This window comes from Lagenorhynchus albirostris, chromosome 3 (assembly GCF_949774975.1).
Source record: "Lagenorhynchus albirostris chromosome 3, mLagAlb1.1, whole genome shotgun sequence".
Taxonomy (NCBI): domain Eukaryota; kingdom Metazoa; phylum Chordata; class Mammalia; order Artiodactyla; family Delphinidae; genus Lagenorhynchus; species Lagenorhynchus albirostris.
This window is the reverse complement of record NC_083097.1, coordinates 165,286,241-165,314,162: the sequence shown is the minus strand read 5'-3', so window position 1 is coordinate 165,314,162 and position 27,922 is coordinate 165,286,241. Positions and strand designations below refer to the sequence as shown.

Sequence of the window (27,922 nt, the reverse complement as noted above, 5' to 3'; positions counted from 1 at the left end):
CGGGACTTCCGTCTGGCGCCGCCTGAGGAGGGATCGGCTGCAGGCAGAGACGCGGGTGGCCAGCGATGGCCGCGGAGGGGGCGGACTGGGGCCTGGCCCACGGAGGCCGATGGATGGCGGTGGCCGAAGGGCCATGCCACTTGTTGAGGGCATGCTGTGGGTCTCGCGCCTGTCTGTCCCGCCGCCGCCGCCGCCGCGGCCGCCGTCACCACCCTGCGAGGTAGGAACGGTAAGCACGCCAGGGCTCTGGGGACAGAACCCGGGTTCGAATCCCGGCCCCGACGTTTCAGCACTACGTGCCGTTGGGCATGGGCTGACGTCACGTCGCCGGGCCTCAGTTTCCTTATCAGGTGTAGTGAGGAAGTGGGGCCTGGGACGTGATCAGTGTACCATCAGTGTTGATTATTAGAACTAGCGGGTTTCCAGAGGCTCTGCCTAACATCCATTCATTAAAATTTAATTGAGCGCCTACTATGTGCCAGTCACTGTATGGACAGTGAACAGACAAAAATACCTGCCTCTATTGGGCTGACATTCTAGACTGGCGCTGTCCATGAGAAATGTAAGCGAACCACAAATGTTACCCACGCGCATAATTTAACATTTCTCGTAGCCATACTAAAGGATAAAAAAAAAAGAGAAAGAGAGAGAGAGAGAAACAAGTGATGTTAATTTTAATCATGTGTTTTATTTAATCCAATTTATGTCCAAAATATTATTTCAGCGTGTAACTAATATAAAAAGGTATGAGATCTTTTTACATTCTCTTTTCTTTTCATGCCTTTGAAATCTGGTATGTCTTTTACACTCACAGCCCATCTGAAGTTAGACTGGCTACGTTTCAAGGGCTCAACAGCCACAACTGATAGCAGCTACCGCATCGGACCATGCAGAGCTAGATGGGGAGGCAGGAAAGAAATCAAGTGGATTCCACACCAAGTGGTGAAAAGTGGTAAGACTGAAAAGTAAATTGGACATAGGGCAAGGGTGGGGTGTGGAGGTTGCAGTTTGAAAGAGGGCTGTCAGGAAGGTTGAGAAGATAGGATTTGCAGAAGGACCCCAAGGAGTCAAGAACACTGAACCAATAATCATGCCATTTATGGTTTTGTGCAGTGTTCGTCCAATAGAACTTTCTGTAATGATGGGCATGTTGGTTTTTTTTTTTTTTATCAGCACTGCCTAATTTAATAGCTACTAGCTCCATGTGGCTTTTGGGCCCTTGACATGTGGCTGGTGGCACTGAAGAACTGAGTTTTTAATGTACTTAATTTTTATTTAATTTAAATTTGGTCACCTAGAGCTCGTGGCTCCCAGAGTGGATGGCATAGATTTAGTAGAATGTCGACAAGTCCAGTGCTCTGAGTTGAGCTTGTACTGTGTGCTGAATGCTTTATGTGGGTTCTATGGAGTCCTTACAATAGCTCTGTGAGAGGGGAGCTATAGTCACTGTCACCATGATGAATAATGTAGTCTTTCATTCATTCGTCTGTGCTTTATCCTTGCTATCATTAATAGACTTTGTTTCTTAGAAGAATTTCAGATTTGCAGAAATGTTGCATAGAAGATACAGGGTTGCCATTTTCCCCATACCATTTCCCTGTTTGTAACATCTTTCATTAGTATGATACATTTGTTACACTTAATGAACCAATATCGATACATTATTGTCAACCACAGTTCATGTTTGTTTAGATTTCCTTTGTTTTTACCTAATGTCCTTTTTCTCTTCCAGAATCTCATCTAGGATACCACATTACATTTAGTTGTCTTCTCTCTCTAAAAAGAGATATAATTGACATACAATATTGCATTAGTTTTATGTATACAACATAATGATTTGATACATGTATATATTGCAAAATGATCACAATAAGTTTGGTTAATGATTAACCTCCATCACCACACATAGTTACAATTTTTTTTCCCCTTGTGATGAGAACTTTTTAAGATCTATTCTTGGGACTTCCCTGGAGGTCCAGTGGTTAAGAATCCGGGCAGTGGGCATGGGTTCGATCCCTGGTTGGGGAACTAAAACCCCACATACCGCATGGTGCGGCCAAAAAACCAAAAAAATCCCTTTTAAAAAAAAATTTATTTATCTGGCTGCACTGGGTCTGAGTTGCGGCACGCGGCATCTTCACTGCAGCTTGCAGCATGCAGGATCTAGCTCCCTGACCAGGGATCGAACCCGGACCGCCTGCATTGGGAGTGCGGAGTCTTAACTGCTGGACCACCAGGGAAGTCCCAAAATCTATTCTCTTAGTTGTCCTGTCTCTTTAGGCTCCTCTTGGCTTTGTCAGGTTCTCCAACTTTCCTCGTTTTTGATGGTCTTGATGGTTCTGAGAAGGGCTGGTCAAATATTTGGTAGGGGGCTTCCCTGGTGGTGCAGTGGTTGAGAGTCCGCCTGCCGATGCAGGGGACACGGGTTCGTGCCCCAGTCCGGGAAGATCCCACATGCCGCAGAGCAGCTGGGCCTGTGAGCCATGGCTGCTGAGCCTGCGCATCCGGAGCCTGTGCTCCGCAACGGGAGAGGCCACAGCAGGGAGAGGCCCGCGTACCGCAAAAAAAAATATTTGGTAGGATGTCCCTCTATTGGCATTTGTCTGGTATTTTTCCGTGGTAATACTGGGATGATGGGTTTGAGGGAGGAAGACCAAAGAGGTAAAGTGCTATCCTTATTACATCCTATCAAGGATACATACTGTCAGCTTTATTTATGCATGTTGATATTGGCTTTCATCACCTGGCAGAGTTAGTATTTGTCAGGTTTCTCCACTATAAAGTCACTTTTCCCCCCTTTCCTTTGGAAGGTAGTCACTATGTGCAGCCCACACGGAGAGTGGAGATGTCTGTTCCCCTTCTCAAGGGTGGATATCTACTTAAGTTATATGGAATTCTTCTGCATGAAAGACTTACCTCTTCTTCCCCCCATTTATTAGTTTATCCAATCTTTTTTTTTTTCTTCTTTTGCCGCGCTGCGCAGCTCGTGGGATCCTAGTTCCCCAACCAGGGAACGAATTCCAGCCCTTGGCAGTAAAAGCACTGAGTGCTGAGTCCTAACCACTGGACTTCCAAGGAAGTCCCCAGGTTATTCTTGTTATCTCTCTCAGCACATGCTCTGAGGGTCCGTGAGATCAGGAGACAGAAAGATGACTCAGCTTGGGTTTCTGCTCTCGAGGACATCACTGCTGCAATGGAGAAGAGGACGTGTAGACACATAAACCCAGTTAGTGTGACGAGGGCCAGGCACAGAGCACCACCTCTCATGAGGGCAGCGTCTGGGCCAGAGGACAGCAGGAGCAAGGGTCTACCAGCCAGAGGATGTGGGAAGTGGGGCTTCCAGATAGAGGGACCAGCCAGAGCAAAGGCACAGCTTTTGTTCCCGAGCGTGGTTCAGGAGCAGGGAGCGGTGGGACACGCCAAATGCAGGTCATGAGGAAAGAGGATGGTGAGATGGGACTGGAGAGGTGTCTGTCTCCAGCTGCAAAGGGCCCTAGAGAGTCAGGCAGGGAAGGTGGGATTTTATCCATCAGACCAGGAGCCGGCAGACTACAGCCCGATTCCACCCATGGCTCTTCTTTTGTACCGCCTGTGAGCTACAAACGAGTTTTACATTTTTTTATTTTTTAATAAATTTGTTTATTTTATTTATTTATTTTTGGCTGTGTTGGGTCTTTGTTGCCGCACCCAGGCTTTCTCTAGATGCGCAGAGCGGGGGCTACTCTTTGTTGTGGTGGGTGTGTTTCTCATTGCGGTGGCTTCTCTTGTTGCAGAGCACGGGCTCTAGGCGTGCAGGCTTCAGTAGTTGTGGCATGAGGGCTGAGTAGTTGTGGCTCACGGGCTCTAGAGCGCAGGCTCAGTAGTTGTGGCGCACGGGCTTAGTTGCTCTGCGGCATGTGGGATCTTCCCTGACCAGGGATCAAACCCGTGTCCCCTGCATTGGCAGGCAGATTCTTAACCACTGTGCCACCCGGGAAGTCCCTACATTTTTAAATGGCTGGAAAAAAACAAAAGAAGAATAGCATTTTGTGACATGGGAAAATTACATGACGTGCAGTTTCAGCATCCATCAAGTTTGATGGTAACACGGCTGCACCTGTCGTCCATGTGTTGCTAGTGGCTGCTTTCAGGCCGCAGGAGCAGAGGTGGACTTGCTCAGGCAGGGCCCGCTTTCTGGCTACGTAAACGATGCAGTGACACAGGGCCTTGCACTTCTGCTGTCACTGTTCTGAAATTCTTAATCTATGAATGAGGAGCCCCATGTTTTTATCTTGCACCAGGCTCTATAAATTGTGTAGCCAATCTTGGCAACAGAGATCAGATGGCCCACAAAGCCTAAAATATTTACCCTGGGGCCCTTTTCAGAAAAAGTAGGTTGGTCTTGCTGTGGTGGGCAGAATAACTGCCCCACAAGCGGTCCATGTCCTGGTCTCCTGGACCTGTGAAGGTGTTCCCTGACCTGGCAAGAGGGACTTTGCACATGGGATTAAGGATCTGGAGATGGGCAGGTGACCCTGGATTATCTGTATGAGACCAGTGTCATCACAAGGGTCCTTATCAGAGGGAGGCAGGAGGGGCAGAGAAGGAGATGCAGCAGTACTATAAGCAGTGATGCCATTGACATCTTTGAACATGGAGGACGTGGCCATGAGCCAAAGAATGCAGGCAGCCTGTAGAAGCCAGAAAAGGCAGGGAAACAGATTCTCTCCTAGCACCTCCAGGAGGACCGCAGACCCACCGGCACCTTGATTTTAGCCCGGTAAGACTAACTTTGGACTTCTGACCTCCAGGACTGTAAGATAATAAATGTGTCTTGTTTTAAGCCACCAAGGTTGTGGTCATTTACTGTAGCAGCCACAGGACCCTGATATTCCTGCCATAGACAGTGGGCACCTAAAAGAATTTGTCTTACAGCCAAAGAGAATTTTAAATGAGACACTTAACATGATTCTTTGCTTATTTGTTAGAAGGAAGGGACCCAGAGGCAGGCGGGGTGTACACTCTTCAAAAGAGGCAGGCTGTCAAGAAAACCCCTCGGGAGAGCTGTCAAAGCAGGCATGGGTGGGATATGGAGAGGAGGAGGATTCCAGATGTCTTAGAGGTGGAATCTCTGGGACTCAGTGACAGTCACGTGTGGAGAAGGTGGTGGCCCGAGTCATTAGGCACAGCGATGGGGAAGCCATGACATCTGGACCACTTACAGGGCTCCGATTGTGTGTGTGTGGGTATCTTGGGGACATAAGAAATGGGTTTAGGGAACTCCCTGGCGGTCCAGTGGTTAGGATTCAGCACTTCCATTGCAGGGAGCACAGGTTCGATCCCTGGTCGGGGAGCTGAGATCCCGCAGGCTGCGCAGCACGACCAAAACAATAGGTTTAAATGTCAGGGGTGCCGTTCACTGGTCAGCCCCCAAACAGAGCCGAAGCATTGAAGCAGAGCACCCATCCTGCTCTGGACAGAAGCCGGGCAGCCTGGTCGAGCCCAAAGAACCTTCTGGCACTTGAGCTCTTTGGGGCCCGACTTCAACTGATTCCATCGCAAGTGCTGAATAGGTGAGTTATTTAGAAAACCAGAAAGCTGTACTGACCTTTCCCTGGATGGTTGAGTTTAGTTTTCGGTGGGCAACCCTTTGGGGCTCATGGCCCTGATTACTTCAGTGTTGGAAGAGTGGGTGGCCACGGGCGCTGGCTCCTTCCGGGTGTGGGTCGCCCGTGCTTCCTACTTGTACACATTTCTCACCCGAAGAGCCTGGCCCTGGAGCGGGCACAGAAGCACAGGGCTTTCGTCCAGGAACTGCTGTGCTGATAACCTCCCCGAGCCTCCGTGTGCTTATTTGTAAAAAGCAGGGGGCACCAGGGACACATGTAGAGCAGGCCCCGAGCAGAGCAGATGATGCCTGGGACAACCATTGTGGTGCAGCCCCATAAAGGAAATTCTATGCTTAGTGCCCGGGAGAGCAGGAAGGGCTCCCCAACTCGTCTCCAAATGCCCCAGCATGAGATCACACGGGTCACTGACCTGAGTGAGCGTGGCGAGTGTTGGTTTCCAGAATTACCTTTCTGGATCTGACCCATGCCCCTTACACTTGGCTGACCTTCCGGCAAGAACAGCAGTGGCATTTTGCATTTTATCTCCTACTGGGTCAAAGGTTAGAACAGCTTTGATTCTGAGGGTCACCGTGTTATTGACGGTGATCACTTTCACTTCCACCATCATGTCACCCTCCTCATTTCTGCCAGTGACCAGGTAGTAACTGCTGTGTCACTTTTTTTTTTTTTCCATTTTTAAGATTTCTGGTTTTTTTTTTAAAAAACCCAACTGTTCTTTTTCATGCCATACAGGTTCTCCTTCTTGCTCTGTCTCTAAATGTTTTACATTTCTCTGCTGGGCTTTTTGCAGTGCTTCTTAAAAAAAAAAAAAAAAATTAAGCAGAAATTCAGTGGTTTCTAGTATATTCACACTATCTCATTCCAGCACATTTTCTTCACTCCAAGAAGGAACCCCATGCCCATTAGCAGTCCCTCCCCTAGCCCCTGGCAACGATTAATCTACTTTCTGACTCCATGGATTTGCCTGTTCTGATCACTTCATATAAATGGAATCATACAATATGTGGCCTATTGTGCCTGGCTTCTTTCCCTGAGCATCATGTCTTCGAGGTTCATCTGGGCTGGAGTGTGATTTAGTACCTCCTTCATTTTTAGGACTGTGTAGTATTCCACTGTGTGGATGGACCACATTTTGTTGATCCATTCATCCATCAATGGACGTTTTCTGGGCTGTTTCCACCTTTTGGCTTTAGTGAATCATGCTGCTGTGAACGTTTATGGACAAGCGTTTGTATGAACATGTGTTTTCATTTCTCTTGGGTAGATACCTAGAAGTGGAGTGGCTGGATGACAAAATAACTTTAACTTTTTGAGGAACTGCCAGGCTGTTTTCCCAAATCTTTTCTTTATAAATGAGATGGAGGCTGCATGCCTATCAGTCGTTGGCTCACCTGGCTGTGACCGTTCTCCAGCCCTGTTCCTTGTCCAGCCTCCCATGGGAAGCAGGCCAGGGGCCCGTGGATTTGCCAGGGTGCCTCCCACCTGTCCCGATGTGCCGGGCAAGTGCAACCAAGGGTGGGTGTTCCCATTACGGGGCCTCTGCCCCACCCTGGCAACTCCCACATTCCATGTAGCAGGAAACCCTCAAACCACCCAGCTCCCCAGACGAAAGGTCCAAAAGCACAGCCGGTGGCATGTCTCGGAGTGCTCCACGAGTGCTAACCTCTGATCTCCCGTAGTTAAGAGCAAGTTGCGCCGGAGGAAAAGCCAGGTGTGTTATCAGCTGTTAAAAGCTCATGCAAATTGCTAAGAACCGAAGGAGCAAAGATCAGAAACAGACAGTTCACGGGGCTGGGGGTGGGGGAGTCAACAAACCTCAGAGTGGCCCTCGGGTGCGGGCTGGTTAAGCAGATCATTCCAGGGCTGCCGGGACCCGGACACTGGCTTTCCTCAGGGTGGTGGCCATGATAATCAGAAAATTCCAAAACCTTTGGAAGATACTTACCCAGCATCTTACAGGGGTCATAGTCTCACTCTTTGGTTAAACCACCGAAAAGTGTCCTGAGCCCCCAGTGGAAGGGCTATTCTTACAGCCTTTAATGAGTAGGAGTTGAACCCAGGCCATGGCAGTGAAAGCCCAGAGTCCAAACCACTAGGCTACCGGGGAACTCCTTTCAATGAGTGAAAGGTTGGCAGTGATCTAGACGCACAGTGACGCAGCTGGCTTGGGGAATCGCGCGTCCTCTAGAAATGATGGGCAGGAGCCCCGCAACCATGTGGAGTAAGAGTGCCTCTCAGGCGTGGGCTGAGCACTATGGGGACGCAGTTTAATCCTCACCATAAACCTGTGAGTTGGGTACTGTTGGATGGGCAGGAGGAAGGACTGAGCAGGACGCAGATAACTCGGGGGTGGGCGTGGGAGCTGGGGAGAGGGGAGGGGCCGGGGGGATGGTTTTCATGGACCACTCTGGGGAAGGAGAACCCAGCTGGGGTGGAGGCTCGTGGTTTCGTGGTAGCATCTGTGGGGTGTTATTTCCACTCCTCCACCCAGCCAGGGCCCAGCGGCTTAAGATGCTCGAGGGTGAAGGGAAGCGGGCATCCTCAGTGGTGCAGTTAAAGTGATGGCTTCAGGTTCACACGGGAGGAGGAGGAAACCAAGGCCATGGAGAAAGGGTCCATCTTCATCTTTGTCCCCCCCCCCCCACATCCCTAGGCACCAATGGGCTGCCACCTTGCTCAGGTGCATCCTGGGTGTGTGAGTTCACTAGGGCTGCCAAAAGAAAGCACAGGCTGGGGGCTTAAACAACAGAAACACATTTCCTCACAGTTCTGGAGGCGAGAAGTCCAGGGTCGAGGTTGGTTTCATTTGGAAGTATTTCTCCTTGGCTTGCAGACAGCCATCTTCTCCCTGTGTCCTCACGTGGTCTTCCCTCTGTGCATCTGTCTGTGTCCTAATTTCCCCATTTTATAAGGACACACATATGACTGCATATTGGATTAGGGTCCACCCTGTACTCATTTTTAACTCTAAGACCTCTTTAAAGACCCTAAATGCAGGGACTTCCCTGGTGGCGCCGTGGTTAAGAATCTGCCTGCCAATGCAGGGGACACAGGTTCGAGCCCTGGTCCGGGAAGATCCCACATGCCGCGGAGCAACTAAGCCCATGAGCCACAACTACTGAGCCTGTGCTCTAGAGCCCACGAGCTACAACTGCTGAAGCCTGTGCGCCTAGAGCCTGTGCCAAGAGAAGCCACCGCAATGAGAAGCCCGTGCACAGCAACAAAGACCCAGCACAGCCAAAAATAATAAATAAATAAATACATTTATTTAAAAAAAAACCCTAAATGCAAAGACAGTCATATTCTGACGTCCTGGGGGCTAAGCCTTCAACATATGAATTTGGGGGAGGGGGACACAATCCAGCTCATAACACTGGGGGAGCATGTAATTCTGCCACAGCCCACTGGGTGTGGGCGGGGGAGCTCAGGTGGCCCTCATCACACACAGGCACTGCCCAGTCTTCCATAGGCCAAGGGGATTCTGGGGTTTGGGTACCGCATTCTCTGGTGGATGGAGCAGCCCTGGGGCTCCAGTGGGTGGACGGGGAGCCATACCTTAGGGGCTCTGACACAGCCAGGGGCCACGTGGAAATGCCCAGAGGCTGGCCACAGCAGGGGCAGGAGCCAGTGGTGGTGGGAGAGGTGGGCCGTCACCCCAGACCAGCCCTCCCCTCCAGGAGCAGCGGTTTTCCTGGGCTCACCCCAGGGAAGTCCCACTGAATACATGCTCGCCTCCCCCTTTTCCCGGGGCCATTGCGCAGTTGCACCGGGGCTTCCTCTACCCAGATCACCGCAGCCCGCCTTCCTCCCACCCCGCCCCTTCCTCCCACCCCCTCGTCTCTCCCCCCAGAAATGCAGCCCCTCTGTTCCCACGCCATCTTGGGAGATGGGGCGCCGGCACAGGGTTTGGCTCTCGGTTAAGCGGTCAGCAGAGTAAGAGCCCTGCCCTCCCCAGCCTCTGCGGGCTCTTTGAGGGAACTGCTGGCCTTATCACCCCCAGCGGCCAGCACGGAGCCTGGCACCCAGTAGGTGTCAAAGGTCTGCTGACCTAATGAACCAGAAGCCAACTTGCTCTCAAGGGCCAACGGCAGTAAGGCACTAGCCCGGTTTCACCATGTCGCGGCAGAACCCACCCCGCTCCGTCCCCCCCACCCCAACAGGGGTCCCCTCCTCAGTGGGTGAGATGGACACCCACTCCTGCCCAGACCCCAGGAAGACCCGTCGGAACTCAAGGGGCCCGTATTTGAGGGACGTCACCGACCTGAGCCCTGCAGGGTGGCGGCAACAAGGAGCTGGAGGGGGGATCCCCCGCACCAACTCACCCCTCCTCCTGTCACGAGCCCTGTCACCTGCTGTCTAGTGTCCCGTGGGTGAACTAGATTGTTCCCCGTCCAATGACAGATGCAGCGACCTTAGCACACCGTCTGACTCCCTTCCCTTCCCGGTGCTGCAGGGACCCAGAGGTCAGAGTGGGTCAGGCCTGGGGTGGGGCTACGGAGCGGGGCGCAGGGAGAAAGCACTACTACTCAGCTCTGTCTCCCTCCCAGGGCCCCACATTCCAGAGGTAGGAGCCTTCAGCCCACACACAGGCTTCCGTTCTGGGGTGGGCCAAAGGTCAGGAGGAAGTAGAAACAGCTTTTCCCCAGAAAGGTGGGGTAGGGGTAGATGGGCCACAGGTTGCTGAGCAGAAACCCTCCATACGGAGAGGAGGGGAGAAGCCCCTCTGGGTTTGGAGAGACAGGGCCAGAAAGTGGCCGCAGTAGGGCTTCCTGCTGTTAGGGCCAGAGGATTCTTCCTAGTGGAGACAGAACCCCGTGCATTGCAGGATGTGTAGCAGCATCTCTGGCCCCCCACCTCCCCACCCCAACTGTGACAGCCAAATATCTCTCCGGACTTGGGCAGCTGTCCCCTCGACCAGGTTCCTGTGCTGATGTTAAGGGCCCTCAGGTCACAGCCAGGTCAGGTATTCAGGGAGCCTGCTGTTTTATGTGCCCTAGTCCCTCTACCTGGAACTCTCTGCCCCCCATCCCCCTCCCTACCTGCCATCTTCCAGAACTGAGTCTACATATCACTTGCCCCCAGGAGTGTTCCCCACCCCCCTTAGGAGGTTGACCCCCATGGGTGCTGTGGTAGGCCAAATAATGCCCTTCCTGCAAGATGTCTGTGTCCTGACCCCCAGAACCTGGGAATATGTGACCTTACACACAGCAAAAGGGACTTTGCAGGTGTGATTAAGTTAATCACACCTGGAGATGGGAGATGATCCTGGATTATCCAGCCGCCCCAGTGTCAATCATGGTGGTCCTTATGACAGGGAGGCAGGAGGGTCTGGGTCTGAGAAGGAGATGTGATAACAGAAGCAGAGGTCAGAGAGAGATTTGAAGATGCTATACTGCTGACTTTCAAGATGGAGGAAGGGGCCAGGAGCCAGGGGATGCAGGCGGTTGCTGGAAACTGGAAAAGGCAAGGAAGCCCATTCTCCCCTAGAGCCTCCAGAAGGAACGAGCCCTGCCGACACCTTGATTTTAGGACTTCTGCCCTCCGTGACTGTAAGAGAATACCAGGAATCAGGGCTTGGGTGGACCAGACAGACCTTCTCAGGCTTAGAACACTGAGATGGAGAAACAGACAAAATGATCACTTTTTCTGCCCAAATTAAAAAAAAAAAAAAGTTATGCACGTAAAGACCAAAAAGCCCTAATCCTTGCTTCACGTAGTTGACTTTGAAAGGCTTCCCACATTCTCCAACACGTCCTGAACCAATTGTTTTCCACTCATCCCTAGGAGAAAACATCTCATTTTTATAGCCATACATCTTGAGTTGGCAGAAGTTCACAGCCAAACAGACATATAGTCTACGAGGCACCTCAAGCTCTTTCATCAACAGCTAAAATACCAAAGCAGGGTTTGTGCAGCCTCAGCCCTCCCAAAAAAGGACCAGGGACAGAACCTTGGGAAAATGCTCTTGTCACAGAGATGACGGACACAAAATGGGTTGTAGATAAAATTCATTGGTACAGGACCTGGCAGTGGATATAGAATTCATCAGCACAGGACTTGACATGCAGCAGGCAGATTTACAGTTGTGGTTGCAGTATTCACTATTAACAGCTGAGGGATCAGGGCCAAACAGCGTGGCATTTAAAACACACATACACACTCAGCAACACGGCACGTGAGACAGAAGTGAAACTTGGGTCGCCCGATTTCTCACTAGAGCAGTTGTTCTCAGCAGGGGGCAGGGGAGACAGGTACTTTTGTCTAGGGGCATTTTGGGGTTGTCACAACCAGGAAACAATGCTCAGCGGCATCTAGTGGGTGGTGGCCAGGGATGCTGTTCAATATCCTATAATGCACAGGACGGCCCTCGACAGCACAACACAAAACATAACACAAAAGTATCCAGACCCACAGGTCAGTAGCACTGGTGGTTCTAGGCTTCCATTTTCCTGGCTATTGAGGGTCCCCTGCAAGTCCATATGAATTTTAGGATCCGCTTTTCCATTCTTGTGAAAAACAAAAATGGTCATTGATATTCCATAGGGATTGCATTGAATCTCCTTCTATTCCTAGTTTGTTGAATTTTTTTTAACATAAAAGGGTGTTAGATTTTGTCACTTTTTCTACAACAATTGAGGGGATCATTTTTCCTTCATCTTATTAATGTGGTGTATTAATTGATGGATTTTCATTTATTGAACCATCCTTGCATTCCTGTGATAAATCTACTTAGTCAAGTGTATAATCCTTTTAATATTCTCCTGAATTTGGTTTGCTAGTATTTTGTTGAGGATTTTTGCATCTATGTTCATTAGGATTATTGGTCTATAGTTTTCTTGTGATGACTTTGTCTGGCTTTCGTATTAGGGTAATGCTGACCTCAGAGAATGAATGAGTTAGGAAATGTTCCCTCCTCTTTTTCCTGGGAAGAGTTTGAGAAGGATTGGTGTTAATTCTTCTTTAAATGTTTGGTAGAATGAACCAGTGAAGCCATCTGGTCCTGGATTTTTCTTTGTTGGGAGGTTTTTGACTACTGACTCAATCTTCTTACTTGTTATAGGTCTTTTCAGATTTTCTATTTCTTCTTGAGTCAGTTTTGGTAGTTTGTTTTTAGCGGTTTGCCAGTTTCACTGAGGCTGTCTAATGTGTTGGTGTACCATTGTTCATAGTATTCTCTTATAATCCTTTTTTATTTATTTCTAAAGCTCAGTAATGTCCTCACTTTTGTTTCTGACTTTGTTTTTTTTTCTCTCTTCTGGGTCCCTGTTTTGCATCATGTTAGCATTCCTCACATGCTATGGCAACCCCTTTGTTAGAAAAACAAAAATGAAAAATCTCCACGACAGTAGGCACCAGTCTGTCTTGTCACCGCTCTAACTACCCAACCTGGCACATAGTAGACCTCGGTAAATATTTCCTGAGTTACTTCTTGCTAAGGTAGGGCATGAGAAGGATTGGGAAAGAGGCTTCCCCACAGCCCTCATGGGAAGACAGCCTGGTGACTGTTGAGTCTTCTTGTGCCTGAGCTGATGCCCCTCCAGTGCATCTTCCACGTGACCTTGGCAGAGCTGTGACACAGGCCTGACCACAACCCTCCCTCTGGCTAAATCCCTCAGCAGCTCCCCAGCGCCCTCTGGATGAAGATGGCCCTTCTTAGCTCAGCACGTGAGGCCCTGAATAGCCTATCGCCTCCCACCTCATCTTCCACTATCCTCCCCCCCGCACCTCCAGTCCCCAGCCATCCTGAACGTGGCAGGTCTCTCTGGTGTCCTGCTCCATCTGGCCGCTAACACCTGCTTGTCTTTAGGTCTCCATTCAAGTTATTCCCCCTGGAGACCTGATAGGATGCCCTCTGAACCCCTACAGCCTGCCTGTGAATGTTTTTCTAGAATGCTGACCATGTAGCCTTGCAGCATCCCACGAACATCTCCCCCACTAGCTGTGAGCCCCATGTGGGGAGTGATGCATCTGTTACCTGCCCTCTGTCTCCAACTCTCTGCATATCACTTGACACCTGTTTTATTTATTTTTATTTTACTTATTTTAGTTTTTGGCTGTGCCGCACCGCATGTGGGATCTTAGTTCCCAATCAGGGATCGAACCCACGCCCCCTGCATTGGAAGCACAGAGTCTTAACCACTGGACCACCAGGGAAGTCCCCCTTGACACCTGTTTTAAACTGTAGGTTTTATAATTATTCAGGTATGGTGAGGCCAACAGATCAGGAGACGATTGCCACTGAAAAGGCACCTTGTTACTCACAGAGCCCAGAAGGAGGGGGCACACACTGTGCCATGCAGGGCCACATGGGGAGGCACCAGGGCCAGTCAGGAGGCAGAGGGAGCGAGGGGGAAATGTGGGCAAGAGGCTTTATTGTGATTTCTGTGGGAAGGATTGAGTGAGGCAGGGTAAGCAGGCTTAGGACTGGCTAGTTTGAATAATTCCAGCAGGCTCTGGGGTACAGAGACTGTCCCTAGTTGTCTGGCACCTGGCCCTGGGGTGATCAGGGCTGGAGGATAGACGCCTGATGGACGAGGGGGTTAGGGTATGGGCTCTGGATTGTCTGGTTTGCATATGAAAGGTGCCCTTATAAGGAAGTCATTTACTATCTTTGGGAACCTGCTAGCCCTGGGAGGGATAGTACTTCCACGATCAGTAAGGCCCTGGCTGTCAAAACATCAGAATAAAAAACACATGCTGGGAGCACAGAGAATTCTTAAAGCAGTGAAATACTCTGTATGACACAATAATGGTGGGTCCATGTCATTATACATTTGTCCAAACCCGTAGAATATACAACAGCAGGAGTGAACCCGAATGCAAACTATGGGCTTTGGATGATAATGATGTGTCAGTTCATTAATGGTAACAAACATACCTCTGAGATGTGGCATGTCGATAATGGGGAAGGCAATGCATGTGTGGGAGCAGGGGGTATATGGTAAATCTCTGCACCTTCCCTTCAGTTTTGCTGGGAAAATTAAACTGCTTTAAACAAAAATGTCTTAATAAAAAATAAAAGGAAATGAAGCTAGAGGTAGAACATATAGTAAGTTCAAGCACTGTAGTAACCACTCTACTCAATCCCAGCTCTACAACTTACTCGTTCTGTGCTGTTTCCTTATCTGTTAAGAGTGATAAGAGTACCTTGCTCATAAGAACGTTGAGGTTTAAATGAATTAATGTTTCATTTATAGTAGAATCCAACATATGCAAGCCTTACATGCACTGGCTATTTCTCCCAAAATATAACTGTTAGATGGTGTCTCACTTTGGTTACAGAAATAAATGTCTTGGGGGAGAAAGATGATACTTATAATGTAAACTCTAAGCACATCAACACAAAAATAGGTTACTTTTTCCTGTTACAGATCAATTTTTTGATCACTTTACATTATATTAAGTTCTAGTAACAAGTTTCCTGCCATCTTTTGTAAAGAGAGAAAGAGGAGACAAATTGTATGAGGGGAAGCTTACATTCTACACCACTCTACTGGTAGAAGAGACAGGCTTAGGCTCTTATGGGAAGACCACAGAACCATTAGCAAAACATTCACGTGTTCACGTATCATAGACAGTGACTTAAGTTTGTATCAACTAGTGTTTTTCCTGAACCAAGGTAACTAAAATTTAAAATGTAGAACTTTAATGTACCCAACTGTACAAACTGCCAGAAACTATAAACTACTTTTCATTTTTAACATTTTGAAATCCTCATTCTCCTACAAACACAAAATGAAGCCAACAAGGAGAACCAATTCTTCATCACTTAAGTTTGTGAAACAGATCAAATGCTTTGTGGGCATAACCAAAGGTAAAACCTTCAGTAGCTTACATTTTGTTCATGACGAGGCCGGTGTATAAACACTACCTAAAAACATAGTAAATTTTTCCAAGAGTAACAATAACTATTAAACTAAAAAGAGTTAACAAGCATTCAACAGTTCTCAAACAGATACTCATCAAAATGAGGGAAGTCTAATGTGTCATCTGCTAAAGAATTTAACGCTGAAGTAGAAAAAAAACTCATCAAAAATACCAGTCTTCATAACAGCACCACTTCTATAGTGATTTGAATTAGTAGCTGAGTTACTAAGGGTTGAGGGTGGCAGTCTTGGGGGAGAATACTTTGCTAGGGACTCAGTACTGCAAAAAAATGATTTGTCAAATTTACTCCCAAACCTCCCCCTCCCTTTTTTTCTGATTGCAAAAGTAACACATGTTTATTGTAAGGAAACCTGGGAGAATACAGGAAAACACCAAGAAGATTTCGGAGCATTCATCTTAACACTTAGTGGTAATAACTACTGCGAACATTTTCATATTTTTATGCATTTAGACTTTAAGAAATAAATATGAGATTCTGTTGTACCTATTTGTTAATGATCTGTGTTAATGTTTAATGAGCATTTTTCCATCTTAGTTTTTGACAACTTTTAGATAGCTATATAATGTTACATTGTGTGTATTACCACTGTTTCACCAATTTATATTTTGAGGTGATTTGTATTGTTTTGGTATTGTTAATTATCCTTATTGATAAAAATTTTCACAGAAAAATAAATAAAAGGAAAAAGAAACAATGTAAACTTTCGAATTGACTCTAACCTGTGGCTGGAGATGCATTCTCCAACAAGAGAGACACCAGCCACGTGTAGCTATTTAGCACTTGAAACGTACTGGAAATGTACAGTAAGCCATGTTTTGAAGACTTAAAAGGGAAAATATCTCATAAATCATTTTGATTTGATTATATGTTAAAATGATGTTATCTTGGATAGGGTTAAATAAAATACATCATTGAAAACAAACCAAAAAAGACACACTTAATACAGCACCCAAGCAGTATATGTGGAATGGAGTCAGACCTGGACTTGGAATCTGACCCCCCGCTTACTTAGGTAAATTAACCTCTCTGGACTTCAGCTGATTGCTTTTTTTCCGTGTCAGATGGGGATAGATATGAATCCCATAGGGTTTGCTGTCACCTCAAGTCACTCTCTTCAGAGGAGCCCAACCCGTCCCCGGCATCTCCCTGTCACGCCTTGCTTCGCTATTTGCTACCTGTGTTCTGCACTGCTTACCCTGGTACCCAGCCCAGTACCTGGCATACAGCAGGCACGCGCTACGTGTCTGTTGAATGAATGAGATAACAAATGGCCTCAAACAGGTATCTGGTGAGGATCAGTGACATCACCGTCAACTTCCATGCCTAGGACACATCTCCTTGCTCACTGCAGTCACCCCAGGACTTAGCACGTGGCTGGTATGTAAGAGGTGCCCAGAAAACCTGTGTGGAGGGTGTGAGTGGAGCTCAGTAGCTTTAAAGAGGGACTCACAACCCTATGGGACCCTCTCCTCAGGGCTCACCACCCTTGCCCCCCATGTCACCCTTGCCCCTGCCCCGGCCCCAGCTGGCTCAGCCCCCACGTGTCCATAGGAGCAGAAGAAGCACAAGGACTGAGGCCAAGGCCACGAACAGTGCTGGTAGCCCAAGTTCCCCACCCAGGTCCCCCGGAACACAGAGGCAGCTGGTCAATCTGGGGAGGGAAGCCCCTCAAGGCCGGCCTTTCAGGAGGCAGCTGGGCCATCCACATCGGGAACACAGTGAAATGGGCCCCACAGGGCCAGTCTAGAAACCAAGTCCCTGAAAGTCAGGCCAGAGGCTTGCAAGGCATCCTTAAAAAACAAAACAAACAAACAAAAAACACCAATTTTCCCTCCTTCCTCCAGTTGCCTGGTAACCACTCTGCATCAGGACCAGAGTGAAAGGCAGCTGGGTACGTCCAGGCCTGGCAGACAGGGCACCCAGGGTCTGATATGCTCCCCATAAGATGCACAACTATGTAGAGTTGTTGGGGGGTGGGTTTCCAGCTGCTTCTCTCAGAGGCCACCCGAGCTGGGCCCTGCAGGCACCATAGGTTCAGGAGGGTGGTAGGCAGCACTGGGGTGGGGGTGGAGGGGTCTGATGCAAAAGCAACTGCAGGAGGACCCCTACTTCAGCTGGTGGTGCGTCCTCAGCATCCTTTCTGATGAGCTCTGCTCAATGGCCTTCCCCCATTAGGGGACTGTCCCCCTTTCCTTCACAATATTTAAGAAATAAAAGTCGGATTTTCCTGGCCAAGAATAAAAAGTTAGAAGGGGCAATGACTTGGCCTTTCTATTTTATTTCATTTTGGATGTGCCGCACGGCATGTGGGATCTTAGTTCCCTGACCAGGGATCGAACCCGCACCCCCTGCATTGGAAGTGTGGAGTCTTAACCACTGGACCGCCAGGGAAGTCCGACTTGGCCTCTCTGACCCTCGGTCTCCTTCTCTGTAAAAGTGGGCCAACCGTTGAGCACCTGGGAAGTTCCTCCAGCAGAGAAATGAGAGGGAGCCAGTATTCAGTCCGCCCCAGAGGAGCTCACTCCAAAGGCAGTAGTTGGAATTTCCCCTCACCAAGCCCACTGGTTGCCCCAGTCTGCAGTACAGCCATCTGTGTGCACCCACTAGAGGCACCCTGAGCTGAGCTGTGCCCTTGCCCACCCCTCCCCCACCCCGGGGGCATTGCAGCCTGCCCTGCAGTCCTTAGGGTGTGGTCAGCCCCTGCGTCTGGCTCAGCTGCAGGCTGGAGGCCACGCACAACGGCCCCATTCTCTGAGCTGCTGACCGGGAGGAAGCTTCTGTCCTCTGTGCCCGGTTCACACGTGCGGAGAACAGAGTCCCCTTGCTGGAAGCAGTTTACCCTTAATGCCTCCAGCAGCTGTAGGAATGGAGGCTTCCCCTCTCGCCATTTAGCCCTGACCGTGGAGCAACTGCGGTCCTCCGAACTCTGGGTTTCAACCCAGAGCCTTTAGTCCCTAAGCATCCCGTCCACTGCCGGGACACCTGGGTTCTGAGCCGGGTCCAAGAGCGCACAATCCCTGTCTGCCCCGCGCGCGTGCTGGTTCCTCTCACCCCTTCCTCCCCGTTAAGGCTGCCGGTGGGACAAATTGTGAGGTGCAGGGAGGTGGGCTCGCTCACGGGGGACCTCAGCCAAGGTTTCGTAACGCCACGTCTTGGCCGCTGACCGCTGGCGGGGCAGGCAGGGGCAGTGGGCCGCAGCGGGGAGGTTGGCCCCAGCCCGCCACGCCGCGTCCCCACGCCCTCAGCCACGCGGAGCCGCGTCCTGGCCCAGCCTTACCCACCCCGGGAGCAGCCACTGCCACCGGCACAGGACCGCGAGCCGGGCCGCCGAGTGTCGGCGGCTGTGGAGGGGCGGGGCGGTGCCCGTAAGCCCTGCTCTGGCCTAAGCCCCACAGAGAAAGCCCCGCCCCGGCGCCCAGTGCCTTTCATCAGGCCCCACCCCCTGTGCTAAACCCCACCCATCTGGCCAGACCCCAGGGAGTGGGTGGCGTGCCCCACCCCCTGCCAGGGCCTCCTGGTGGACCGCGAGAGATGAGAAAGCGGTACAGAGTGTCATAAATACTCAGGGTGGTCCATAGCTAAGGATGCGGACAATAAAAAAGTTAAAAGCAATCAGCTGCGAGCTCTCTGCAGAACCCCCTTCCCCTTCCCCGACGCCCCCCACCCCACCACCCCGATCCCCACACCCCTGTTCCGGGTGGGCCGCGCTAACCCAGGAGAAAAAGAAACTACTTCTAGTTGGGTTTTGCTTTGCTTCCTGCCTGCGTGGTTACCTGGGGTTCCCTCTTTTCTTCCAAAACCAGAGCATTGCTTTATTGTGGTCGTTAATAACAGTTCTATTGAGATTATTCTCAATGTAATATTGGGGAAAATTCATGTTCCATACATTGCATGATAAAAGAAATTTTTACATATTGAGATATAGGGAAGCCATTCTGGCTTATACATGAGTTAACTTGAATTTGATGCTACCTAAAATAGCCTGCAGTCTGCTTTAATTATTAAAGAAAAGGGCACATTGACCAGAAGTAAAGAATGTCCATGTTAAAAATAAAGATTAAAGCCCCTCTTCCTGGGATGCCAGGGCTGGTCCTCCTTTGATGATAAGACTCCCTTCCAGGTGCCAAGGTCATACTGACTTGTTGTGTACATGCTGGTCTGTTTTTCTGAAACCTTGAAGAAATGCCTCCCTGACTTGTTTCATATTCTTTGTTCTGACAAGATATAAAACTGCCCTGAAAACCCTGCTTCTCTGGAGCAGTTTCTCAGAGTAATCTGGGAAGCGGGCTTCTGGGCTAGTCCTCAGTTTGGCTCAAATAAAACTTTCTATTCTTTTTTTAAAAATTAATTAATTAATTTGGGTTTTTTTGGCTGCATTGGGTCTTCGTTGCTGCGTGCGGGCTTTCTCTAGTTGTGGCGAGCGGGGGCTACTCTTCATTGTGGTGCACGGGCTTCTCATTGCGGTGGCTTCTCTTGTTGAGGAGCACGGGCTCTAGGGCACACGGGCTTAGTTGCTCCGTGGCATGTGGCATGTGGGATTGAACCCATGTCCCCTGCATTGGCAGGTGGACTCTTAACCACTGTGCCACCAGGGAAGTCCCCAAACTCCTTTCTAATCTTAATATTATCTTCGCCAACATCACCCATTGAAAGTGTACCATTCCGTGGTGTTTACTATATTCACAGAGACCCTTGACCATCACCACCATCTAATTTCAGAGCAAAAAGAAACCCATACCTTCCCTTTCGCCCTCACCCCCCCCCATTCTCCCCTCCTCCCAGCCCATGGCAATAACTGATTTTACTTTCTATTTCTATGGGTTTGCCTGTTCTCAAAAACAAGGCTTTTCTGTGACACGATAAGTCATCCCATTGTGTGGAAGGAGAGAAAAATGCGATGAAATCAGGGCCCCGTGGGAACAGGCGGATTGGGAGTGGGGAGCAGAGGTGGAGGCTTGCCCCCTGTTCTAGGCTGCCTGGGTCCTGCCCCTGGGAAGCCAGTATCCACCTAGAGGTGCAGCAAGAGAGGGGCCAGGACAAGGAGGAGAAAGGACCCTCCAGGGAGAAAACCGGGGTGCTGGCTGAGGGGCCTGGGATAGGGGGCACGTGAGCCTTCAAGGGGGCTCATTGAGGTCAAGGCTGTGACTGTCCACCTGCATCCGTCCACCTCTCATCACTGAAGGAGCCAAATCCCTGTCCGTCCGTCCCCCACCCCCCCGCCCCGTCCGAGTACTTAGTTGAAGGTGTCATTGTTTTCTGCCCAGCTCTTTGATTTGGGTCCTTTTGCCCCTCGCGCCCAACTTCCAACAGGTGCATCCTGACATTGGAGAGAGGAGCTAGAAAGACATGGGGAGAACAGAGGAGGGCAGGGCGGGAGGGAGAAGCTGGGAGGTGGAGTGGGAGAGGAGGTGGGGAGGGAGCGGCAGGGCGGGGCTCCATCTATAAAGGGTGAAGCCTGCTGGCGTGGCAGGCAGGTCCACCCCAGCAGATACTGGCTCCAGGGACCCCACTGGCTTTGGTGAGTCCTCCCCCCAAGACCAGCAGCAGGTCCCTCCAGCACACTTGTCCCCATCCTATGCCACCTGCCTCCCTTGCAGAGGGCCCTGGCTCGAGACGGGGGTGCTCCCAGTGCCTGCCACTGTCCATGTTGGGTCCTCATCAACCACCTCCCCCCCCTTCCTAGTTAACCCTCAAGGCGCCGGAGGAGGAAGACCAGCCTGCACTATGAATCCATGGCTCCTGGTCTGCCTGGTGGCCTGCTTCGTGGGTGCCTGGGCTCCCACTGTCCACGCTCAAGGTACTATCTCAGATAATACCTACCCTCCCCCCTGGAGTCCCCCTCTCCCCATCCTTCTTGTGCCTCCCCTGCCATGTGCCTGTCTCCTCCCCCAGAAGCCTCCCCCATCCCTTCACCACTGAATTCATTCTCGGGTGGACAGCTCCCCCCAGCAGGCATGCACAAACTCCCAGCATTTGTGCAGGTCCTTGGGGGTGCATGGTCCTCAGCCCCTCCTTTCAGAGCCCCTGGGTGCCTCCTCCACAGTCCATGACCTAAGGCCTCCCTCTGGACTCCAGCCAGCCCAGGGACTGCGGGCAGCGGGGCCGCTTACCCCCAGGGACACACTGCAGTGACCTGAACCTGCAGAGCCAGGGGTAGGGGTTGAGATCAGAACCTGGGAGACCAACAAACATGGGTCTCCATCTCAGCTTCCCCTACTCCAGCTACCTGTGCGGTCCGGCTGAGAGTAGCTACTCAGCGTTTATGAGCGCCCGTTTCCTCATCTGCAAAGTGGGGCTCCAAACTCCTGTCGCAGAGATGGGACGTGAGGATCCAATGGGCAGATTCCCGCAAAACTCTTGGCCCAGTGCCTGGCAGCAGCACTGATAACCATTACTGTTATCAATGGGGAATTCCTCTCCTCCTCTCCCTAGCTTAGGCATTTGGTGACATTAGTGACCAAAGGTTATTCTGACTGCCCCCAGTGTCCCCCAGCTCTGCCGCTGCGTTCTGCATCCCGCTGGGCCGGAGGAGGCAGCTGAGCCCCAGCAGCTGGCCAAGCAGGGCCCCTGCCCAGGTGGAAGCCCCATGGCCCCACCCACCTGCCCCTCACTAGCTCTGAGAGGCCCTAGCCCTGACCCCAGCAGACCTTACCCTTTGCCCAGGAGGGGACTGGGCCTCGTTCCCATTGTCCTGCTATTAGAGGTCCATTTCAGGCGCCAGGCCCAGCCTGGGCCCATTGATCCTGGGGCCAGCGGGGCCCTCAGCCCCGGGGAACTGCCTGCCTGGCACTGCAACACAGGGTCCATCTGACTCCACTGACCCTTCCTCTCAGGGTCAAGGTGGGGGATGGAGGGAGCCTCCAAGCCCTTCCCACGGCCCTCCCAGAACTGAGATGTGGCCCCTGGAGGCACGGGTGGGCAGAGGGACGGATCCCAGAGGACCCTGAAGGCCCAGCACCGTCTCCACATTAATTCATCCTCTGCTCATTCCACCTGCTCATTCTTCCAGAACCTTCTGGCACCACCACCTCCTCCTCGTCCAACCATGCCCCCCTCCCCTTCTCAGGGCGCTGCACCCCCTCCTTGCCCTCCGCCCCAGAGCAGGAATGGAAATGGCCTTGGTCCCCCATTTATTTCGTGGTCCTGGGCCCTACCCAGCAGGGGCCTGCGGGGCCCTCTCCAACTCCCGCTTCCTGTCCCCTTATCAAGGACCAAAGGTGAGCCGAACGGCCTCCTTACCGTCTGGGCTGTCCCCGGGCCTCCACAGGGCATGGGAGGGTTGTGGTGTGCGCGCGGGGCGGGTGCCCAAGGCTGTGGGCGTTCCTGAAGAGCGCATCCGCAGCCGCACACGCACGTGTAGAGATGCGAGTCTCTGGGCGGCTGTGTGGTCGCAGGTGCTTTTGAGGACTGCTGCCTGGCTTACCACGGCCCAGCAAGACGGTCCATGCTCCGGTTCGCCCAGAGTTACCATCGCCAGGACGTGAGCGGGAGCTGCAACCTGCCTGCGGTGATGTGAGTGGGACCATGGGGGAGGGGGTGGGGACTCTCACGCAACTTCGCTCCCCGCTTACACCCCCATCCCTGCAGATTCTTCTTCCCCCAGAAAAACAAGATGGTGTGTGGGAAGCCAAGGGCCAGGTGGGTGCAGATTGGGATGAAGATCCTGGATGCTCGGAAGAAGACCCATTTAAAGCCCCACCACGTCACCCGGAGAAACTTCCGGGGTGGGTGAGACCCCAGCCCAGCATCTAAGGGGCCGACCCTCCCTGCTGTGGGCCCCTGAGCTTCTCAACCCCCAAAGGAGGGGATGGCAGGCCAGCATCTGACAGCTGCCTGCACCCCAAGAAAAGTCAGTGGCTTGTGAGTGGGAGGCTTGAGTGAACATGCAGCTCTTTTAGTCAAGACACTTTCAATTGCTAGAGATGGAAAATTCAAGCAAATGGGAAACTCATTGGCTCAAATAACCACCCAGTGGGCGGCATCAGGCTGGGCTGGATCCACGTAATCCAAAGGTATTGGTGGAGCTCTTATCCATTTCTCTTCCCTTCTCTCTGACAGCCCCTCATTCTGGGGTGAGGAAGTTGAGCTCTGGAAACTCCACACTACCATTGTCGAAGTTTAGCGGTCCCACCAGAAGCAGCAACAGGAAAACCTCCCTCCTGAGAACAGCTAATCCAGGTCAGGACTCTTGAGCCTGTGACCATTCCTCCCCTCATCACTGCTGAGGAGTGAGGGCTCCTGATCAGCCCGGACTGGGTCAGGGGACTCACCTCCAGGACCACGGAGGGCTGGCTCAGTGGTCAGCCCCACAGATTCGCATGGGGGGGTCCTAGGGGGGCTGTTCATTATTACCCTGCTCTGGCCCAGGGGGCTTCGGCAAGTGCTGAAATGAAACGCCAAATGTGTGGACTGAAAACTTCAGGGCCCCTGACTCCACTCCAGCGCCCCCTCCCCTGCCGATCCGCCCCGTCCCTCCTGCAGGACCATGAGCCCGCACTTCTCTAGAATCAGCCAGCACGAGATGGGCTGGACCTCTGTCTGCCACGGTTATCACTCTGCAGCCTCAGCTGCCCCAGCCCCTCTGTGCTTCAGGGCAAATCTCAGTCCCTGCACCTGAGGCTGCATCAGTTCCCTCCCTGTCACCCCTGCTACCTCCTGCTCCTCAGATAGCTGGAACAAGGGAGCTCTGTTATTTCAAGCCCCGTGCCTACTCCAGGCACCAGAGTCACACCTGCCTGGGCAACGATTCTTGGAAAGAACCATCACTATAGTTGCCTACCTGTAGGGACACACCTGCCTGTGTCCCTCTGGGTCTTTGCAAAGCTTCAGTTCTCTCCCAGGATGTGCTTCTCTGTAACTTTTAAATAAACCATTGGTGGGACGTCATTCCTGTCTCTGGAACCTTTCATTGTGGGGTGCGAGTCCCCAGCCTGTGTTGAAACCCACGTGATCCCCTCCCAACCCAGGATCTGTGCTCTCAGCCTGGGGTGCTGAGCACTGGGGCCTGGGGCCAGGGTGCAGACTCAAAGGAACTTCCAGGCCCCACTACACTGTATGGGTACCCAGAGCAGATGCCATAAACTCTCTGAGCCTCGGTTTCCCCGCTGTGAAACAGAGGTGATAACACTGCCTGCCTCATACAAGTCTGTGGGGACTAAATACACTGCCGTTTGTGACATACAGCACACGCACAAGCTACATGTTAACACAGTGAGTATCCCATCCACTGAGCTCAGCCATCAAATTCAATAGATCCAGTCCAACCTGGAGCCAGGACACTGGCATGGCTGCCCAACTTTGAATCTGGATCTTCTACCTGTAATCTGGTGTCACCTCGGCCAAGTCATTTAACCTCTCCGAGCCTCAGTCTTCCTATCTGTAAAATGGGGATGAGAATAACAGTATCTATTCCATGGGGTCATAGTGATGATGTAATAAGGAAGAACTTTTTTTTTTTTTTTTTTTTTTGCGGTACGCGGGCCTCTCACTGTTGTGGCCTCTCCCGTTGCAGAGCACAGGATCCGGACGCGCAGCCTCAGCGGCCATGGCTCACGGGCCCAGCCACTCCGCGGCATGTGGGATCCTCCCGGACCGGGGCACGAACCTGCGTCCCCTGCATCGGCAGGCCGACTCTCAACCCCTGCACCACCAGGGAAGCCCAGGAAGAACTTTTTATATTCTATTACAAGTTAATCACTAAAGGGATGTTGCCTATAAGCTCAAATTATACATAATGGCCCATCTTGGGCCAGGAATCCTGCTTCCCAGGTAATGAGTGCTGAGCTAAAATACCTTTGTTTAGCTCACAGGAAACATCCAGGCCAGGCCCACCTGTGAATGTCTGCAGGAAGAAATGAACACATCCCCTCCAGAAGCTGACCAGAACAAGGAAATTGGTTTGACTTTACTCCCTCCCCTTTTAGTATAAAAGAAGCCTGAATTCTAACTCAGGCAAGATGGTTCTTTGGGGCACGAGTCCACCACCTTCTCGGTTTGCTGGCTTTCCGAATAAAGTCGCTATTCCTTGTCCCAACAACTCGTCTCTCTATTTACTGGCCTGTCGTGTGGCGAGTAGTATGAGCTTGGACTCAGTCACAAGGACTGAATGGGTCAGTAATTGTACAATGCTTAGAATGGTGCCTGGTACATAGTATGGGGTCAGGAATCATGAGCCATTATTATCAGTAATGGTGAACCCACAAGGGATCCAATGGTTGCCACTTGCAGCCTGGCTTTGTGCCAAACTCCCAGGTCTGAAGTTGGTAGAACCTACCTGCACCCTGGGATGGTGTCCCCCACCCCCAGGTGCAGGATGGTCTTCACCCACCTCTCCCGTACACACATCCTCTTCAGAACCCTAGGCAGAAGTGCATCCTTTCCAAAGCTGCTGCCCTCCTGGGGCCTCCTGCTACCCCGCCACGTGAGCCTTGCCCGGCCCTGCCAAGGGCAGCGTCTCCTTACTGCCAGAACCTGCCAAGGGACAGACTTAACCCAAAATAACTTTATTGTTGTCTCTGCTCCCGATAGAAAAGCATCCTCAGAACCCTAGCCCAGCTCCCCGTGGGAGTGAACATGGCTGCATGTCAGCAACTCTGGCTGGGGCCCCGTGGGCCCTTCTGCTGGGAGGGACGAGCCCTAGGCCCACCCTAGCCACCCGTTCCCATGTCCCGCCAACCCCCAGGGCTGAGCCCCCGTGCAGTGCAGAAGTTTAAGCCTGAGACTGACCAGATACAGTGAAACCCAGGGCCCTCCTTGACCCTGGCTGTTGAAGTGGAGGGGGCACGCCACAGCAGCTGCCTGCTGTCTCCAGGAAACACCAAATGGTGGGGTCCCTCGGATAGAGGCTGGGCTCGCTTGAGGTCACAGGATAGCATTTCGCTCTTCCTGAGTTTTGGGGTTCCACCTGGTCGGCCACTGCCACCGGGGATTGATCCCTCCCAGCTCTAGTATTTCCCACCTCTGGAGAGGAGGACCGCATAGGGACCCTGGGGCCCATCGACGCCAGGGCTTGTCAAGGGTCTCCCGGGGTGGGGCAGGGGTGTAGCAAACAGAGTGACATCCTGTGGAAGGAGGCGGGGGGGTGGGGGTGGTGTCCAGGTGGTGAGTCTGGGAAGCGGGCTGCAGGAGGGGCCTGGGGCCAGGTGTGAGGCGTGGGTGCCTCTGGACTACAGCAGCTGCAGCTGCACCTTTAGCCGCAAGGCCCGGCCTGCCGGCCACCCCTCAGGCTGGGTGCCCCAGGCCCCAGCCACGCTCACCACCTCCAGCTGGTAGGTTCCTGGCCCCGGCCTCCGACGCCCCAGCTGCAGGGAGCTGAGGCCGCGGAGGTGATGCATGCGGAAGAAACCTTGCTCGTTGCCACGGGCAATGATGTAGCGGACGCGGCCCCCCAGACCCTCCAGCGCCGGCCGCAGCTCTAGGATGTGCTCGGCCCGGCTCAGGCGGGAGAGGTTCAGGCCCAGGGTCAGCGGAGCCTCCGAATCAAGGCTGGCCAGGCTCGCCTGGGGAGAAAGACCAGGTGGATGATGGCAGGGGCTGGGAGAAATCAGAATGCGGTGGGTAGGGGGCCAAGAGGAGAATTTTAGGCAATCTCTAAAATGGAGGAAAACACAGACCACTCCCTGCCCTTGACTCCTGTCTAGCCCTCCCCACCCATAAGGCCAATGGTCAGCTTGAGCTATAGTAGAGGATAGAGGTGGAGGCTGGTTCCCAGGTGGAAAGGAAACTTTTTCACAGGTTGACTCCAGACCCCTTGTTTCAACTGAGGGGCCTTAGTTCGATCCCTGCCAGCCTGGTGGAGGAAATGGAGAATTTTCCCTCAGATACCCAGACTGGGAGGCAGTCAGATGGCATCTGGCCCCAAAGCACCTAAGGTCACTCAAAGGTGGTCTGGGGTGGCTGGAATTATGACCAAGGGCCCTGCAGCACGAGCCAGCCCCAGACACAGCGAGAGAAACACAAGACCCTGCTGGGCCATACAAAGGAGCTGCCCAGTAGCTATCCGGTTCCTGGAGGCTGGCTGCACTTCCTGCATCTGCGCTCTCTGAGACCCCCCCCCCCTGTGTGCAGATGACAAACCCCTCTTTATCTGAGCTCCTCAGAATGCTTCCTGATCCTGGCAGCCGGACAGGACCCTGAATAAGCCAGCAAACCTCAAAGGCAGGCTGACGGGGGCTGGGTGATGTATCCAATCCCACAGGAGATTATCTGTGCTTTCTTCTCCTTTGCTCTGGGCAGAGCTGTTTGTTCTGCCTAATTTACATGCTGATGGGGTGTTTTGCTGTTGCAGGAAAGTGAAAACTATTCTTGTTTCCCAGCCCTTCACCAGGACTGTTGCTCAGACGTGTGCTCTTACTGACACCTGCTGGCAATCCGTGGGTATTGCAGGCAAAGCCACAGGACCCTGCCTGCCTTTGCCCAGATCTGC

General features: G+C 51.9%; 2 protein-coding genes across 2 annotated transcripts in view; one reads left to right on the top strand and one right to left on the bottom strand.

Annotated features, from left to right (window-relative positions):
* Window positions 1-28: 28 nt before the first annotated feature.
* On the top strand, window positions 29-24,362 carry CCL25 (C-C motif chemokine ligand 25). The gene is made up of 6 exons (XM_060146694.1): window positions 29-213; window positions 807-952; window positions 21,182-21,295; window positions 22,893-23,010; window positions 23,086-23,222; window positions 23,557-24,362. Exons 1-6 carry the CDS (start codon window positions 110-112, stop codon window positions 23,688-23,690), a joined length of 753 nt encoding a protein of 250 aa, XP_060002677.1. The 5' UTR covers window positions 29-109; the 3' UTR covers window positions 23,691-24,362.
* Window positions 24,363-26,663: 2,301 nt separating this feature from the next.
* FBN3 (fibrillin 3) overlaps window positions 26,664-27,922 on the bottom strand; it is a 65,013-nt gene continuing 63,754 nt past the window's right edge. Inside the window, exon 67 of the mRNA XM_060146424.1 lies at window positions 26,664-26,996. Within this exon, the coding sequence (XP_060002407.1) occupies window positions 26,664-26,996 (333 nt within the window). The remainder of the gene's footprint in view (window positions 26,997-27,922) is intronic.